At 47.2% G+C, this 19,078-nt stretch overlaps 1 protein-coding gene across 21 annotated transcripts in view; it reads right to left on the bottom strand.

Annotated features, from left to right (window-relative positions):
• DST (dystonin) overlaps positions 1 to 19,078 on the bottom strand; it is a 435,873-nt gene that overhangs the window by 126,396 nt on the left and 290,399 nt on the right. For 8 of the 21 annotated variants that reach the window (XM_074348950.1, XM_074348949.1, XM_074348953.1 and 5 more), the window contains 8 exons: positions 15,025 to 17,670; positions 11,395 to 11,523; positions 9,078 to 9,166; positions 7,942 to 8,074; positions 1,399 to 6,849; positions 1,123 to 1,272; positions 765 to 980; positions 438 to 587 (listed from right to left, as the gene is read on the bottom strand). In XM_074348950.1, the coding sequence (XP_074205051.1) occupies positions 438 to 587; positions 765 to 980; positions 1,123 to 1,272; positions 1,399 to 6,849; positions 7,942 to 8,074; positions 9,078 to 9,166; positions 11,395 to 11,523; positions 15,025 to 17,670 (8,964 nt within the window). Of the gene's footprint in view, positions 1 to 437; positions 588 to 764; positions 981 to 1,122; positions 1,273 to 1,398; positions 6,850 to 7,941; positions 8,075 to 9,077; positions 9,167 to 11,394; positions 11,524 to 11,639; positions 14,452 to 15,024; positions 17,671 to 19,078 lie in introns of those variants that run through there. The other 13 variants (XM_074348971.1, XM_074348959.1, XM_074348958.1 and 10 more) reach the window with 3 other exon arrangements.

Raw genomic sequence — 19,078 nt, forward strand, 5'->3', positions numbered from 1 at the left:
AAATCTGGAACAAGACAAGAATGCCCACTCTCACCACTTCCATTCAACACAGTATTGGAAGTCCTAGCCAAAGCAATCAGACAAGAAAAAAAAAAAACAAAAAAAACCCAGGATCCAAATAGGAAGAGAAGAGGTAAAATGGCCACTATATGCAGATGACATGATACTATATAGAAATATGAAAACGAATTTATGTATGTATGTGCATGACTGGGACATGGTGCTGTACACCAGAAATTGACACATTGTAATTGACTATACTTCAATAAAAAATAAATAAATAAAATAAGATACTACATAGAGAGAAAGAAAAGTTTATAGCTTTAGCAAAGTCACAAACATCTTTTCTAAACATGAACAACATTTCTAAACATGTTATATTAAATCCACAGGTTTTTTTTTTTTAACTTACTTGTCTTACTTATTTTGACACTTGCCTTGAGAAACTCCAAGCTTTTCTTTATACGTTCAGTGTCCCGAATGCTCACGGTCTCAATACCCTCCACAGACTGGCTCTTCTCTGATATCCAACTGGAGAATGACTTCAGTTTGTGCAGAAACTCCCCATGAGAAACTGCTAGTTTAGACTAGAAAATAAAACTGTGTGTTCATTTCGGTCTGTCCCCAAACTTCGAATTCCTACAAAACCTGATTATGTCTTAAGGGCTTAACAATTTAAAAATAAAATGCTTCATCCTGTGGCTAAATTTCCAACTTATCAATTTTCTTTCCAAACCCAAGTTGTGACCCTGTGGGAGACCTACCGTTTCAGAGTCGATGGCGAGTGTGATGCGGTTCATTCTTTCTGAGGATGTGGCCCTGAGGGAGGAGAAGGCTGTCTCTAAACTCTGGAGGCTCATACTCAGTTCCTTCAGAGGTCCCCTGGGGAAGTCACCAGGCAGAGACTTTAAAAAGTCCTCTGTCAACTTCATGTCTTTTCTTAAAATCACAGCCATTGGAGCCAACCCCAATTCAAAGGTCTGCAAAACATACATATCCCAGGATCCATTCAGTGAGCAACACTAAATGTAGCCAACATTCCAAACATAAAAGTGCTCTGCTTAATTTTCCAAATTAACACCAGCCCACTACCCTCCATAACTGGCAGCAGACAATTCTTACCTCTAACTGTTTCAGTTGGTTCTTCAAAGCTTCCAGGTTGCTGTCCGGAGACTGCTGGTTGTCCAAGGGGGGCTTCATATCTTGAAGCAAAGCCAAATACTGGGACATTTTTGACGTGTGCTGTAGACACTGCTGCAGCTCGCTGGCAAACTAAACACAAATTCAGACATTCTAATTCAACAGCCTTTATGCGGGGCTTGAAAGCAAAGAAGACAGATGGGGTTATTCCCAAATGTTCCATGCAGCTATTTTGTACAAAAGGTAAAGTCAACTTACTTGTTCCATCGAGCTGTCTCCAGAAGCCATTTCTTTTGACCCTGAAGCACATTCCAGGTGGTCTGGAGATTCAGGGCACGGATCCCCCAGCCTCTTATCTCCCGGCTGTGCTGATGCACCAACAGGAGGGTTTCCTGGCCCACCTCCTCTCACATTTTGTAAATGAAGGGGGCACTGGTCTCTTCCCTTGCTTGGAAGATCATCAAGTGTGTGTGGCTTCTCATCCACCATCCCGGAACCAGTGGGTGATTTTTGATTCAAGTCTCCAAACTGTCCTACTCTCTCTGAACATCCATCCGCAAGCAGTGTGGAGAAAATACTTTCAAGGTGCAGTCGCAGCCCTGTAGATGTAACACCTCTTTCCTCTGGTTCGCACTCCATCTGAGTCAATTCTTTCATCAGTTCAAACACTCCTGGCGTTTTTTGGCCACACTGATTTTGCTTAAGCACATCAAGCAGCAGCTCCGACTTCAGATCTGCAGTCCAGCGTGGATCATCTCTGCTCCCTGTTTTTAGTTCTGGTGAGTTATTCATGGGGGACACGACAGAATAGTCCCTGGTTTCAGAGTCGCCAGGAATATCAGATGCTTCGTTTATCAACTGTGCTGTGCAAACCCTTTTCATTAAGTTTTTTATTAAAATTTTAGTATCTGCATGGGCTGAAGGGTCTCCAGCCTCTTGAGGATTCAGATGACCATCTCTCAGTCGATCTTGTAAGATATCCTTCACATCCTCAACAAACACTGGAGACAGCTCAGGACTCGGAACCTCGTTTTCCTGGAGTCCTGGAGACGAGGCTCGTTCCGTTCTTGGTTGCTGAGCAATTATTTCTTCCTCATTGTTAATTTCTAAAGATGAGTAGCCGGTGCTTAAAGTGTCCCTGGAGTTGCTATTTATTATTCCACTTGTGCAAAGTTCTGACGGCACAGAATCAGCATGCTTCCCGAAGCCTCCCACACTTCCGAGAGGTAAGACTGAAGGCGTGCTTTCGTCAATTTCTGGTGTGAACTCGGGAATTCCTGTTCCTCCTTCTGAGATGCTTTCTTTAGAACAAAGATCCTTCCGTTGGACCATCTCATTCGGGGGAGAGGCTTCTTGCACGAGAGCTGCCTTCTCTTTGGCATCCTTAACTCCTAACTGTAAGTGATCCTTTGGGGGAGGGGGAGCTATTGGAAAACAGCCTGGGGCATCTTCATTTGGTTTCCACCCAGCTTCTGCTTTTACATTTCGAGCACAATGGTTTAAAAAAGCAAACAGATCCAGCTCTTCCTCAGGTCCATCAGTGAATGAATCTTTCTCAATACTTGGAGACCCTTCAGACACCGTGACGTCTGGAGCAATCTCATCGCTGATTCCATGGGAAGCTGCTGACTCAAATATTTCTTCAAGATTCTCAAACTGAACAGGACTTTGACTGACTACTGTTGGCAGATTCTTTGGTTCATCTTCAAAGGCCACTGTCGCTTTTTTAATGCTTCCTTTCTGATGTTCGCTCTCTGTGATCTGCGGGTGTGGAAACTGACTGCTGACTAAATCAAGGCTCTCCCTTGTGCTTTCCCTGGGCAAAGGTTGGAGATATTTATCATCTTCTACAGGATCTTCTAAAAGCACTTCTCCTTTATCCACGCCCATTTTACAAATCGAGGCTTCCTCTTCCATCAGGGTACCGGTCTTGTCATCTCTCTCTCTAATCGGATCGCCTCCACTTCCGTGATGACCTCTGTCAGTTACAGAGACTATGGGTGACAAACGGCCTTCCTCCGCAGGGTTTCCTAGGAAACCGGGCTCAGGACTAATGATTTCATCAGAAGATGGGTCAGTCGCTAGTGGCACCTTCTCAAAATCTGGACCGCTGCCTTTCAAAGGCTCCGCAGAGCCTGGCACTCGGGTCAACCTAGCCCCCGCGTTCTTCCGATCACCATCCAGCCCCGAAGCTATACTTCGGACACCGATGGGGCCAGAGTTGTTTTCCGACTCAGCAGCCTTCACAACAGGCAGCAGTGTATCCTTAAGGACCACCTCATGATTCCACAGATTTTCTTTGCTTTTCTGAACAGCCTCCGTCGTATATTCTGGGAGGCTGCTTCTTTCCATAACCGAGCTACTCTGACGACTCGATTCAAGCCATAAAACGTTTACACTTGGCTGTTTCTCTAAAGAACTCTGATCGTGCTTTTTATGCAGGAGAATCACTTCACTGCGACGTTGACTTCCGTGACCGTCTTCCTCCTCGAGTGCCGCGGTGGCACGTGCCTGGACATCCGTGTGGTCAGCCTGGTCCTGGCACGCGGGCTGTCCATCCTCACCTCCCGCTCCTTCGTCTTCAGTGTCACCACCGTCATCGTCATAATCGTCACTGTTTTCCAGATCATTACTGTCACACAGAGGGTCCCCATAACTTTCTTCACTCTGCACAGATTCTAAATGATCGGTATCAGATCTAAATTCTTGTCCAGTTACACTCTCCTCTTCTCTCCAGCAGCCAGCGTCCTCAGGTTTTAGTGCCGCTCGGAAGCTCCCTTCTCTTCCTACAACGTTGTGGTCAGTCCACGAGTCCGACTCCGCACCCTGCAGGCTATGTGTGCTGTCCCTTTCTGAGACGGTTTCCATCGCTGGTCCGTTCATCTCGGACAAGCCAACTGAATGGAAGTGTCTTCTTTCACCAGAATCTGGTTCCGCTTTCTCGGCACCGATGAGAAAATCCTGCAGGGATCCTACTGCCCCCTGGACCCCCATGGAATGTTCACTCCCTTTAGCGACATCGTAAAAAACCTCTCCAGGAGGGGCCGGCCCATCGTCTTCCTCTCCCAGGATGTCGCAGTCCTCAGGCTGCAGACCATCCCTGTCATCGCCCTCAAGAAGCAGAGAATCATGGTCATCGTCCTCAGACAAAGGAGTGTCATAGAAGTCATCCTCGCTGTCACTGTCTGTCTCTGTGTCGCTCTGCCGACCGACCAGCAGGGACGTTTCGTAGTCGCCAGCACTGGTGCTGGCCAATTCTCCCAACACCGATGGACCAGTGCGAGCCAGGCTGACGTGATCACCGCCGCCCCCCGGGGTCATGGCACAGGGGTCCTCCTCCACCGCGGACTCAGGCCACTTGTCCTGGGAAGCAGCGAGAACTTTTTCACCTTCACCATAAGTATCCGAACCATACTGATCATCCTGATGCTGCCCCTGAGGATGACTGGAAGCAAGATTTAGAGATTTCTGCACAGCGTGTTCCCCCTGTAAACTGATGTTAATCGCTGCAATGCCCAGAAACTCGTCTTGAAACTTGTCTCCCATTCCTGGATCCAGTAACGTGGTTTGGTCCTTGAACGGCAGTGAAGAGGCTTCACGCTTATTTCCACTGCTCCCTGTGGCGTGTACATCGCGTAAACTTCTCTGCTCGGTCCTCAGTTTATCGTGACTTAACAGGGCGCTTAGGCGGGGGGAGTAGTCAAAGATGGCTGGACCCCTGCTAATGTTATCTTCAGTCTCCATTTCATTCAAATCACAGATCCTACTAGTTTTTGCCTCCACCATAGGGCTTGTTATCAAATCACCTGCAAAGTTTTGAACATATTTAGAATGACCACATTCACCTGCATGTTCCTGTGTTTCCATGGGACTTTGCTTTTCACCATTTTTAAGTATGTTTTCAGAGCCTGGTCTCAGCACACTAACTCCAGCCAGTCGGGGCTGTGTGAGGTCTGATCCCAATCTGGGAACACACACACTGGAGGAGTTCTGAACTTTAGGATCGGCTGCTATCATACCTGCCGGATTTTCTGACTGGCCAAATTCACTCCTGATAGCGTTGCTTCCCATTTCATGAAATTCTTCATCTATGACATGTTTTCTGTTTTCAGGGATTTCTTGATGCTGGGGTTCTCTGCGAGGACATTTCTCCAGACTACTTGGTGAAGCTGCACCTTCATCCATTTCTTGACCTGAAGCATTATTCAGAAACACACCAGGGTGTCTTAAGACATCAGGACGTTCTTTTCCGGGCATGTCCTCATCAAATTCTGCAGCACAGCCTTCCAGGAGCATCCCGACTGCTTCGTCCAGGTCTCCATCGTACAGCAAGAGCCTCTGCCCGGTGTTGGCGTCCATGTAACTGTTGATCATCAAATAAGACAGGAATAATTTTTTAGTCTGTTCTGAGCTCTGAGTCTCCACTGGCTCCTCTCCCTCAAAGACATCCTCCTCCTGCCTGTAGTCCTGGACCATGGATGGCTGGAATTTACAAAAAGAGAGCCACCGTCTGGCATTTCTGCAAGCTTCCACGTCTCCCAAGTCTGGCATCTGATCAGGCAGTATTATACTTTTCAAAATCGCTGCTGTGCCGTGATCTATAATTCCCAGTTCCATAGCAACATCCAAATCGAGGACTTGAGAAGTTTCGGGAATATACAGAGCAGCTATCTTCTGCCTGCCGTCCAGGATCTTGTACGCCAGTTCGTTCGTAATCAGCTCCTGCTGCAAGGAAGATGACGTGGGGAAGATTTCTCCAGAGTGAGGCCAGATGAGGCCCACGTAGCCTCGCTGAGCCTCCAGGACCAGGAGAGCACTGCTGGGCGTTATTAAATCGCACTGGACCGCCTCGTCCACCGTCAAACGCTTGGCGGGGCTGGAGCGGATGATCCCGCCGGTTTCGACCTGGTAGGTGAGGATGCTGTTGGCCATGTCCCTGTCCATCAGCCCCTCCGCCACCGCCTCTTCCACTGTCAGCCGCTGGCCAGACGTGCCGCCGATCAGACCCCCCGAAAGCAGCTGTGCGCCCAGTAACCTAAACACGGTCTCGCGGTCGATGAGGCCTTCGTGAGCCGCCCTTAAAACGCTCACGCTTCTTCCACCTTTTAACGTGACCCTGCCTCCTTCTTGCGGCCTCACGGGCAGCAGCCGCACCCCGGTGTTTTCCTGCAAAATACTCCTTTGCATCATGGCTCCCAGAGACAGCTTCTCAGCGGTCGAGGGGTCGATGAGATCTTGGCTCGTGTTCTGCCTCTCCAGGACTTTGGAAAACAACGCCGAGGAAACCAAGCGCTGCTGGAAAGCCTTCTGCAGGGTTAGCTGTTCTCCCGTGGCTGGGCTGACCAGGCAGCCCGTGGACAGGAGCATGTCGAGAATTCTGACAGCCGTGGGCTCTGATATCACGCCTTCAGCCAGAGCCTCGAGCACCGGCAGCGTGGAGGACGACGGCACAGCGGAAATGATCTCCTTGGTCTCATTCAGCTCCTGGAGGCGGCTCAGAATTTGCTCATCAATAAGGCCGTGACTTTCAGCATCTTCGAGGCCAAAGCACTTCCTTGATTCTGGTGAGATGAGACCGGAAATCATCAGCTGCGTCTCCAGCAACCGGATTCCTGTGTCGTAATCGAGGAGGCCTCTTAAAACTGCCTGGAAGACGGAGAGGACCTCTCCTGTGGTCTGGTCAATGGTGCCCGCGATCACTTTCTCCAGCTACAAGGAAAACACGAAACTCTCAGTCGGTGACACGAGGGTGGACAGGGCATCGTGAAACTTCATTTTTTTTTTTTTTAATAAATAACACACATCAACAGAAAATCCTCTACTTACCGGGGCGCAGGCAGTGCTGTGAGTGTTAGGCAGCTCAAATGCACAAGTGATCTATGTCAGTGATCTATTCAACAGCACAGGATGTGATAAAAGCTTTGAAAACGACATGCATCTGTGAATTGAAAACTTAACATCGTGTACATTAACAAGGTTAGTGAGCACACAACGGAGGAGATGGTGAGGGTGAGGAAACAGGACGCACACCTAGAAGGCAAACCATGCTTTCTGCAACTGGATGAGATTAGTCTACCGACGTGAAAGAGAGTTTTATACCCCATGCTATCGATGTTTACAGCATACCGACTTTTGCACAGATAACTCAAAACTAACGAACCCGAAAAATTGGTACATACCCCCAAAATGCGACCCATAGTGCGTAAAATATTCCAGGGAGTAGGGAATTGAATATAAAGATAACTTTTTGAATATGGACTATTGCATTGAATATTGTGACTATGCAATGTCAAGTTTTAAAAGTTTAAGGATAGGCAAATTTTCAGTGATTTCTATTACAGTTTAAGAAAATGCTGGAGCATCCTTCACTGTCCAGTATGGTCCAGAATGACAAATAAATCTCCTGGTTATCTCTGAAAATCAGACACACCCCCGACCCTCCAACGTCACCTCTCGAGCGGACTCTCAGACTATTTCATACATCATATTTATACAGTAAAATACCTACAACAGCAGTAGAAGGATGGCTTTTAGAGAGAAGTTAGAAAAATGAATGCTTCTTTCTTTTTACCATGCAAGGCAGAGATTAAGATATCACAGAAACTGATGAGAGCAAGTGTAAGATTTTGCATTTTACCAACAACACTGAAATCTCCAGATACTTCCTCCCCTCCCCCACCTGCGTTTTTCCCACGAACCCCATTCAAGGTCATTTCTTGGTCACTGACATGTTATTTCTACAATCATGCGATTAAACTAAGAATCTTGAAACAGCGTCACGTTCTAAACAAGTAACATTACCTTCTCCTCTCCCTTTATGTCTTGTAAGGTTTGTGATTGCTGTAGTTGTTTGAGAGATTCATTAAATACATTAGAACTTTCTTGGAGCGTTTTCACTTGTTTTTCCAGTTCATTTCTTTCTTCATCTGTCATTCTAAAATAATCAGAAAGTATGAAAACAGGAATGCAAGTCTGCAAGTGATAAAAGAAGACATACTAGGCTCAATGATTTTGGTAAAGAATGCTTTTCTAAATAAGCACATGGTCATAAAATAAAATCTCGTGTAACCTCACACACAGATGGCTCGGGACACAGAGTGCACACGAAATTGCCGTGTATGAAAACTAAGCCTGGCCCTGACGGCCCTAAAAACATCCTGCCTGAAAAAGGGACTGAAGGAAAGAGTGTCAAGTAGTGTCCCAGCGCCTCTCTGGCATATCCAAAGTTCTAAAACAATAATGGACGTTGTCTGACAGGGGGAAGGAACCACTGTCAGCCCCAACGTGGAAACGGGACGGTAAGGCACCACGACTCAAGACAGATCTTGTTAAAGCAGCAGGAGGAACAGAAAGGAAATGTGTGAGGAAATTAACCCGACTTGGTAAGATGCGCTGCAGAATCATTCCAGGGTAAGTCTAGAGATGACAGCCAAAAAAGGATTTCAGAAAAGGGCAGATCCCTTGCCTGCCTGAGGCAGTAGCTGAAATACATGAAATGCCTTGTTGCACAAAGTAGGACCAAACCAGGAGACATCAAGTTGCCAAAGGTCTCAGCTAAGGACGCGTAGAACATGTCTACATATATTTTCCAAAAGCTAAGTCCTGGAGGAACTTGGCTTGGTGTGTTTACAACTCACTAACCACGGATCCTTAACTCTCTGAGTTAAGCAATCTCTTACCAGCGATCTGTTTTCTTATCAGCACTAGATGTGGATAAGAAGTACATTTTCAGGCTTTTGGTAAAGACGAAGGGCGACTAAAAATGACATTAATTAAATTGCTAAATTTATCACCTTAGGTTATTACATTTCGAAGTAAATGTGTGACCAAGTTCCATTTTCAAACTGCCAGTTGAAATTTACCACCTTCTGCCTTGCTGAGCGTTTATAAGACCACTTCCTTCCTTCGACTAGAAGAGCTAAGGAAAACCAACGTACTTGTCTCCGTGTTTAGCCAGAAATAGCTGCATGGTTTGAAGGGTTTCAGATAATTGTTCCTTCTTGATCGAGATTTCCTCACTGGAAATCTGCAAGGAAAAGAGAACACACTCAAACTCTTCCTTCGTAAAGACTTGAACAGAAATCTTCAAAAATTAATCCAGGGGGAGGAACTATCTCAGTGGTAGAGCGCGTGCTTAGCAGGCAGGTCCTGGGTTCAATCCCCAGTTCCTCCATTAAATTAAATTAAATTAAATTAAATTAAATTAAATTAAATTAAATTAAATTAAATTAAAATTAAAGAAACAAACAAATCTAATTCCAGGTTTGCATCAAGACCCACATAATGGGTCTATTTTCAAGCCAGTAACGCATCCGTTACTAGTCTGCAGGGCTGGATAAGGAGGAGGCTTTATGCAGAATGGATGACTGAGGAAGCTCCTCCCTCTGACCCTAATGCCATCATTTCCACTAGGAAATAATACATTATATCTTGCATCTGTCCCAGCCCAGCCACCAGTAAAGATTGTCACAGTCTTCCTAAAGACACGTGAATAAAAAAAAGGGCATCTTCCTCCCCTCCCCTGCCAAGCTCCTGGATGCAATGCTCCTTTTGAAAAAATTACAGTAGACATTATGTATTCATGTCTAGATCTGCAGATCAAGACTAAAATAATTTCTATTACCAAGACGTTCATTTGCCAAAGTCGCCTGTGACAGTCAGAGAAGTAAAAAATTGACTTGTTTGAGGGAAAGCAAACTGTTGTAATAGTCTCCCTTAAATCCTTTCTCAAGACCTAATATCGAAAGTCACTGCCATTCTCTGAAGTGAGCAGAAAGTACGATGGGACAGTGAAAAGGTCCATTCCCCCGGAAGTCTATTTCTCATGGTTACAGATAGTCATGAGGCCATACTGACTTTTTTAAGGCCACATTTATTATTCACATCAAATTACCTGAAATTCCCTTTAACAGAGGAACCATGAAGTGTTATTCAAGATTCGTCATTTATTCCATGATCTGCATGCGAAAGGTACCTGTCTACTTTCATGTCTGCTAAGTCTGAAACTAAAACTGATCTGTGAACTTGTGGAGAATTTAAAACTACAGAATGAGAAATCACGAAGGCTTTATAAACTACGTTCCCCAAAAGAAACTTGTTCTCCCCAGAAATCCTGGTGAAGATTTATGTCCCTGATTTAGCTCTTTTCCTATCTGGCAGAGGGGAAACCAAAAAAAAAAAAAGGTATTTTAAACTAAATATTTGCATAAAATTACTTTGAGGGTTTTGGGTTTAAAAGACCACCAGTAACTGCTTGCAAACTTATTTCTTCCACACTATATAAAAGACAGTGCGCTGGACCTGTGAGCTAAGCTGGCTTTATTTCAACTGAGTCAGAATTCGAGTAAATCCTCGGGTCTATAAGCCTCTCCAAGGGGGAGACCCAGGTAAGGCACAGCCGCCTCACAGGCAAAATGAGACAAGACACGAAGTCTTCTGCTGTTTACTGATGTCCACAGCACCCGCTTCCACTGATGACCAGTGAGGGACCCTGCAGAACCAGGAGGGGAAGATAACGATCTTATCTGTCATGGCCACGGGTCAGGCGGGAGCAGAAGGGCAAGGCAGGAAAAATACAAACGCCATTGCACTTGGCGGAAATTGATTTTTTAAAATATAGCGGCAGTTCCAGTGTTAGCACTGGTGGCATCAGGACTGCTTAACTTAACCCAGTGCCCTAAGAGCTTCAAGGGGGACGGTCCAAGGGACATTTAGGTCACGGAAAGAACCTAGAATTTCCGGGCGGGGACGGGGGGATGATTGGAGAACACTTCTTATGGAACAGAAAAGATCAGAAGGGCATTGGATCCTCAGAAATGTTAATATCTTGGTTTGTATTTTGTGGTTCTTGAAACATTCTGTTTATATCTCTAAGAATGAAACTGTGTTATCTTTGTGATACGGAGTGCGTGGATGTCCTCTGGGAACAGAACAGGACTCCGATCTTTGGCAACTCTCATCAAGATAATCCAGAAGGAGATCTAACTGTTAGGAAAAGCAGCCCTGCACACTGGTTTACTAACAGCAAGGCTAATATTTACATAGTTCAGGTTTGGAATCAGAGGCACCGTCTTCTGCCGCATACTGTGACTCCTTGGGCAAGTTCCCTAACCTCTCCGATCCTCATTATAATTGCCTATAAAAATTTAGGGACAACTAAAGAATTAAAGGGGTTTTTAGGTGGACTGCAGCAACTCAGTAAATTCTCCCCCCCTTCCCCAACTGTGATTATTAAACCAGGACTTCGGGGAATACCTTTTGCTTAAAGAGGGAAGCCTTTCCAGCCTTCTCCCCATCTCTCAATGTCTTGCTGATATTTGATACCCACTTCTGTAATTCTTTGGCTTTTTCAACATGCTCTTTCTTTTCTTCTTCCAGTGACTTCTGTCAGGTGTAAGTGATAAAAAAAAAAAAAAAAGATATATCCCAATAAATGACTAAGCTATTGAAGTGACCTCTCCGTAGAAATCAAGAATGTAAAAATAGTTTTGCATCACACACAGGTTACCGAGATGCTTTATTCATTCACTTAACCATGTGTATCACGTCACACACCAGATGTACTTCCAAAATGTTTATGTAGCAAAGGAAACTGTGACAGACAGTCTTGAATGATCAGTAGAACCTGCCAGCTGGTCTACCAACATGACACGTTTAAAAACTCAACTTTATTCATGAAGCACTGGGCGATCTCTGAATTGCTGCCTTTGCATTAGCATCACAAGCACAATTGTCTGGACAGAAAAGTATCAGACAATGGAAATCTGAAACAGTGGAGAAAGTCTGCACACGTAGGAAAATTACACAGAACGAAGAAAAATCATCTGCCTTCCTCCAACACATAACCCAGTCATGATGCTGCTTCCAATGACAAAGTCGTGACTAGAAATGGGAGACGGTGGTGAACAGGTAATAGGCAAAGAAGGTTATATACACACACACAGAAAAATCCCAAACTTTCATTTTTCAAGGCGATCTAAAACAATATAGCCTCACGGATGCTGGAACAAATGGGCACTTTTCCCTCGGATTCCACGACGCTTTCTGAAGTGCTCTGTTAGTGAGTGCAATGAATCGTTCAATAAATGGGAAGGAACCCTGACACCAGGCTGGATCTGGTCAGGAATGGAGGGCTCGGAAGGGGGGATGCTGGAAACCTGCTGGAGTTCCTCAAGCTTATCCCATACTCTAGGTAAAATATTTCTGAGTGTAGGTAAGAGTCAAAATACAAATCTCAAAGGTAAATGGAATTGGGGCAGTAAGTCTTTGGATATTTTCAGTTTAAAAAGTATTCTCTCCCCTCAGCAGTTAGCTCTTTCCAGCCCTCAAGAAAGCAACTGGTGCTTTGAGTATGTGATACAATTTCTGGACTGTGTGTTTCATCGTGGGAATTGGACCTGTTCCAGGTAATCTACACACGTCCTATCACGAAGCATAGTAGAGGCTGGAGATTCCTGTCATCAGGGGTTCAGACACTTCTAAGAGTTTCAGTCCCGTGTGGAAATCGAAATCGGCTTTTTCTAACGCTTCTTTGTATGTCAACTTTCTTTTTGTCTGCGGACACAGGATGTTTCTGATGTAGGACTTCTGGTCTTTGAGTTTTGTTGCAATGGAGACATCTATCATACCCACTTGGAGAGCCTCCTCTATGGACAACCGGGTCTGAGCCTGGGGCTCCATCAGCCCCCCTGTCAAGTACTGAAATTCCAAACACCGGACTCCCATGTCCTTACTTATGATGTTTGCATTCACAGCTTCCAACACTGACATCACTTTGTTAGTGACAGGATGACTGATCCCCGCCACCACCAACTCACACTGTCGCAGCTGCTGGGCAAAACCCTCGTCCAGCAGGCCTCTGTGCAGAGCCTCGGCCACGCGGTATCTCTTGCCGGTCAGGGGATCAAGGATGCCCCCGGTGCTGACCTGGGCTTCGAGGCATCGCAGGGCGGTGATCCGATCCACCAGATTCCTGCGGGAGGCCTTCAGGACTGAGATCCTCTCCCCACTGGATGTCAGCCAATACCCCGCAACGGGACTGTGCACATCCTTCTTGGGAACGAGCCGGCTGAGCAGGAAGTCCGCAAGCTCTGTGAGCGTGATAAGGCCCTCCTGGTACTTTCTGACCGAGGCTTTGTCGACAGTTCCCTGCTCTACCGCCTCATCAATGTTGAGCTGCAACCCGGTCTTAGCATCCCTCAACACGCGAGAAGGATGCCCGTAGGATTCAAAAAAGGTGGCCTCCTTCCACTGATACTGCAGCCCTGACAGCTCAAGATAGGTACTTTTGTCGATCAGGTTTCTCTGGAAAGCCTCGTACGTGGTCAGTTCTGCTCCCGTCTTGGTGTCTACGACCGAGATCCTGTGCGTTTTCGCCACATTGAGGTTGGAAATGTTCCTCTCCCCAAACGGAAGCAGCAAGCACTGGCAGTCGACGTCGAACACACACATGCGCAGTAATTCCGCGTAATACAGCGCTTGCTTGTTATTGGGATTAGGAAAGACCCTTGTGTTGCTGGACGGCTCGTGTAAAAACTGCAGGATGGCGTTATTCAACAAGCCCTGCTGCAGAGCGACTTCTGGAGGAACGCGAATGCCTCGCGCGGGGTCGATGACGCCCCCGCTGGCGATCTGCGCTTCCAACATATGTTTGCCCCTTTGCCTGTCAAGCATCCTATTTTCCATAGCTTGAAACACTGACAGCATCTTGGAGGAACACGGATACCCCAGGGCTGCCTTCTCTGCCTCAAGGAGCCGAATTCTGAATTCGGGGTCAATCACTCCCTGAAGAATTGCATCTTCAACCGAATAGGTCTGACCTGAAAGGGGATCGATTATGAAACCCGTGGCAGCCTGAGCTTCCAAAAAGGCCAACGCCATCATCTTGTCTATTACGATTTTCTTGGCTGCTGAAGAAAATGACATCTTTTCTTTTGTGGCTTCGAGGTAAAGCCCTGCAATGGCGGTGGCTTTGGTTAAAAACTTGCTGAGAGTCTTCTGAACCTCTTCGACCGTCTTAAGACCGCGTCGCAGCTGCTCGACTGTCTTCATGTCCAGAAGCTTAGCTTCGACCAACTGCCTGGCAGTCACAGGGTGCCGGAGCCCCTGGAATTGAAACTCATCGTCCCTGACTGAACACGCGAGATCTCCATCTACGTGCTGGAAGGTCTCTGGTTCTGAGCCCTTCTGAAGCTCTCCTCTCTTGAATCCACCCCCTTCAAGCATCCATCCCTCAGCACTGGAGCCGGGGTTCTTCCCTTGCTTTAAGGCTGTGACTTCTGTGTGCAAATCATACTGCTTGCTCTTAGCTATCTGTAACAGGAATTGATAAGGCGTTAAGAGTCATCTGAAGAACGCTATGTCACTTCACCCATTCTTAATCCAAATACGATTCCCAGAGCATCAAAGATGAGACAAGAGGAGAAAATGTTCAAGCCAAAGAGGGTTCAGGAGCAAGTAAATACTTTGGAGAGTCTGAACTTTAAACTTTAGATGACAATGAAGGTATGAAAGTGGTTTGTCTTAAGAAGAGATGAAATTTTGCTGACAGACAGAACTTGTTAGAAATTAAACTTAATGTCTTGGTTTTTCTAGCTTTTTTGTGGTCAAATTTTTCAGAATCTTGTCCCGTAGATACACAACAGTATAGTCCTCCCATCTGGGTTTTTAATCTCAAAGATTTAAGAGTGAAAGAATATAGTTTGGAGTAAAGATTCAAGTAAGTCACTAGAAAATGATAGTATTATTTTTTGTCAGAACTATGAAGAGCCGATCACATGCAACACTGTTAGGAAAAAGAAAAAAACTTGAATCTAGCAGAGAAAGGAGACAAGAGCAGAAACCTGATGGAGGGGAGCAGGCAAGGTCTCAGAATCCAGAGTATACCTCCAAGGGCGCCAAAAGCGCCACCAGGTCCACTTCACACTTGTCATCTTGATACCTGGCAGGTGGTCTGGAACCGTACAGAGCCTGATCTCTTAGCATCTCTATTTCTGACAGTCTTGTAAGAGGGTTCGTCTCATCAAAAGTTATCTGCAATTCGGTGCTTGTTTGAGAAAAGTACTCAGAGTAACACTGCTGGCTTTTCTCTTTCTCAGCTGGAACCCTCGGCAGCCTGACCTGGACCTCCTGCATCTGTTCAGCAACCCGACGCTGCCATCCCTCCTCGGACGGCTGCGGTTCCGGAGCCCAGCTCTGCAGAAGGGCCCTGGCCCCGGGGGGCCCGGCGGGCAGCGCTCCCGAACCCCGGGAGGAGAGGTCCCCAGGGGGCTGGCACCCCTTCGCGGCCGTCTCGGGATCTGGCTTGAGGGCGCCGTCTTCCGCTGGGCTCTGTTTTTGGATCTCACACTGGAGCAGCACCAGCTGATGCTCGTGCTCCTTCATCTGCTGGTCCATCTTGCGCTTCAGGTTCTCCACCTCCCGCTTCTGGGCGACCAGCTCGCCTTCGAGCTCGCGGCACTTGCGGTCGTGCGGCGCCTGCGCGCGGTACCGCCTGAGCTGCCGCTCAAGCTCGCGGAGGCTCGTTTCGCAGAGCCTGGCGTTCTCCTGCGCCCGGCAGTTTTCCCGCTGAAGGGACACAAAGTCGAGCTTGATGCCCGAGATGTCGTTCTCGGTGATGACTTCGGACTGCATCAGCTTCTCCATTTTCTTCCGAAACTCCTCCGCCGAGCGTTTGAATTTCTCGGATTCCTCCTGAAACAGAACCATCTTCCTGTGGGTCACCTGCTCCTCTATGGTCTTCAGGTGCAGCTCGTCTTGGACCTTCCTCAACCTGTCGTTCAGCTCCTGCACCTGCGCCTGCTGCTGCTGCACCTTCTGCTCCCCGAGGCGCTTCTCCTCCTGGGAGGCACTCAGCTCTGCGTTCAGGTTCCTCACCTCCTTCTCCGTCTTCTGGATAATGATGTTCTGCTGGTCACACTTCTGCTTAAATTCGCTCACTAAATTCTGGCTTTTGGCCAGGTCTTCTTCCAGGCACTTGATTCTCCTCTGGAAATCTTGTTCCGTTCTCGTCTGTTTGTGCAGATGCTCGTTTGTGTGGCGCAGCTGGTCTTTAAAACCGTCCGCCTGAATTTTCAGGGCTTCGCATCTTTGCTGGATGGCCTGTTTCTCTGAAACCACGTTGGCCGATTCGGCCTGAATCCGCTGCATCATTAATCTGGTTTCGTTGTTCTGCCTGGTGAGCTCGTCCACCTTCTGTTTCAGCACGTCTGCGCACTCGTTACTCTTCGCCAGCTCCTCCTGAAGCTTCCGGATTTTCTCGTGATTTTCTTTTTCGGCCTTAATATTTTGAAGCAACTGCGCGTGGCTTTTCTCAAACTGTGCTCTCAGGTGATCTGATTTTCTCCGGCAGGATCCCTCGTCACCCTGAAGAGGAGAGACCTGGGAATTTAATTGCTGGATGCTGCTCTCGGTGACAGCCTGGGTCCGAGTGATCCTGTCCGCCTCTCTCTGCAACTTCCCTTTCTCCTGCTGAAGAGATGCCAACTCTTGCTCATAGTTGTGCTTGAGCCTCCGGAGGTCATCGGCCTCCTGCATGGCCTCCTCGGCCCTCCCCGTGGTCCGGCTCAGCTGCCGGCCCAGCTCTCGGAGCTGCCGCGAGTACCCCTCCTCCGCCTGGTCCTTGGTTTCCAGCTCCCGCTGCAGGCGTCTCAGGGTTTGATTTGTTTCCTCCAGTTTCTCTTGGAGCAGGCGGGCCTTTTCCTCCGAGGACGCTTTCTCCAGCTGCAGGGAGCCGAGTTCATACTGCAGCTCCCGCACGTCCTTCTCGGCCTTCCTGTTGGCGGCCGTCAGCTCCTCCACCTGCTGCTGCAGGTCCCCCGCCTGCGCGGGCGCACAAGCCAGCGAGGAGGCGCTGTCTGCGCACGAATACTGCATCTCGGCTATTCGCCTCCGGGCTTCCGATTCGATCTTCTGCTTTTCTTTCAGCTGTTCCTCCGCCACCTGCGTCTGAAACGTGAGGTCCCGCTCCATCTGCTGGATCAGCTTCAGGAGCTCCTCCTCCTTGTCTCTCTTCCTCCTCAGCTCCTCCGTCAGCTTCTTTTGCTGATGCTCCAGGTCGTGGAGGCTGGAGTCTTTTCTCTTCAGGTGATCTTCCAGGGTCCTCCTGGTGAGGCTGTGCTCCTCCAGCTGGCTCCGGAAGCGCTGCAGGTTCTCCTCCACGGAAGCCCGCCGGGCCTCGGCCTCGGCCGTGAGCCGCCGCACGCGCTCCAGCTCGCGCCGCGCCGCCTCCCTCTCCTCCACGCTGGCCTCCAGCTCGCGCCGGTACCGCTGGGCCTCACTCTCCGCGCGCATCTTCTGCAGAGTGATGTCCGCCGCGTTCCGCTTCTGCTTCCTCAGCTCGTGCTCCGCCGCCTCCCGGACCCTGGGCAGCTCCTCCTCCACGCGGGACTTCTGCTTCTCCAGGTCGGCCACCATGCTCTCCAGCTCGCGGATCTTGCCCGTGAGCCTGCAGTTCTCCTGCACCGTCGCCTTCTGGCGCTCGAGCAGATCTGAGTACGCCCCGTGCTCGGAAGTCTCCTGACCCCTTTTCATCTACAAGAGACGTTCAGAAGCGTCAAAGCCCTTGGGTTCCAATCCAGCATCTTCAGACACCAACGCAAGGCTCCTAAAAGCACTGCTAAAAACCAGCGAAACCCAAGGCAGAGCAGGCACCACCACCATCACCATCACCACCACCACCGTCTTCAGAGAAGCAGCTTCAGAAAGCCAGCTATGGGAGAAGACCAAAAAAAAAAAAAAAAAAAAAACCAAAAAAACCTTCCTGGCAGGTTTTTCTAAACCGAGGAGTCTTTTTTTCTTCTTCTTCTTTTTCTGTCTCTTAAGAAGAATTTTTTTTTTTAAATTAGCTAGCTCAGGACTTCACAGCAAGAAATCAAGAAATAACCTTATAGCATGAGGAAACTGAGGTCCAAGGAGTTAGATAATTTTGACAAAGGAGGAACCAAAACTCTCACAACCGTATATACATGCTGCATCTTCTTTATCCATTCATCTAGTGATGTGCACTTAGGATGCTTCCGTATCTTGACAATTACAAATAATGATGCTGTTAAGAGCAAGGTGTATATATCTTTTGGAATTAATTCTTACTTTGTAGTTGGCTTTATTCCTTTGTAACTATGCAAGTTTAAAAAGCTAAAGCTCTAAATGTTCTTAGAAAGAATAAACTACATATATGTAAAATTTTTAAAATATGTACAGTATGTTGTGTATATGTATTTACATGCAACATATTGTATACGTGCAGTCAAACTGTAACAATTCTACCTAATAAAACTGAAAAAACAGAAACCAAAAACCTCTCACAACAGTGCTCTTTCTGCCCTCACACACAGCTTAGTCCTACAAGCTAAGAACATGCAATGTATAGGAACTGAATGACATTAAGAGAATTTAGTTTTCAGTGTCTACCCCAATGGAAATTTAAAATGATGTTTTCATCCTTCAGTCTTAGGATTGAAGAAACAAAATACAGAACTTTAGAACAGAGAGCCGAATCAGGAAATAATACTTAACATGAGGAAGGAGGAAAATTATATAAAAATTGGTAGTTTCAGCACATTCCTTACTATTTGCCTACGACAACTATACTCATCAGAATTGCTAATGCAAAGGCAGCTTTAGTCGCTGGTGGCTTTAGAAAAGATGTGCTTCATATACTCACAGATTTCATTGTTGCTGTTAATGACATGCCTCCTATGAATCCACCTTGACAAGTACCTTTAGATACTCCATAAACATAAAGATATTTGTTAAATACAGATGCTCAGCAATTTAGTGCCAATTAAGAAAATGTGGTCACTCTATTGATTACAGAATCAGTCTCAGCTGGGAGGGATCCACTGCGGGGACTACAGAACAATGTACTCAGGGCTACTTTATAATCACTGGTAGTAGTAATTCCTCTTTATTAATACTTAAGGTTATTAGTGTCATATCA

The sequence above is a fragment of the Camelus bactrianus genome, chromosome 20, assembly GCF_048773025.1.
Source record: "Camelus bactrianus isolate YW-2024 breed Bactrian camel chromosome 20, ASM4877302v1, whole genome shotgun sequence".
In the NCBI taxonomy this organism is placed as follows: domain Eukaryota; kingdom Metazoa; phylum Chordata; class Mammalia; order Artiodactyla; family Camelidae; genus Camelus; species Camelus bactrianus.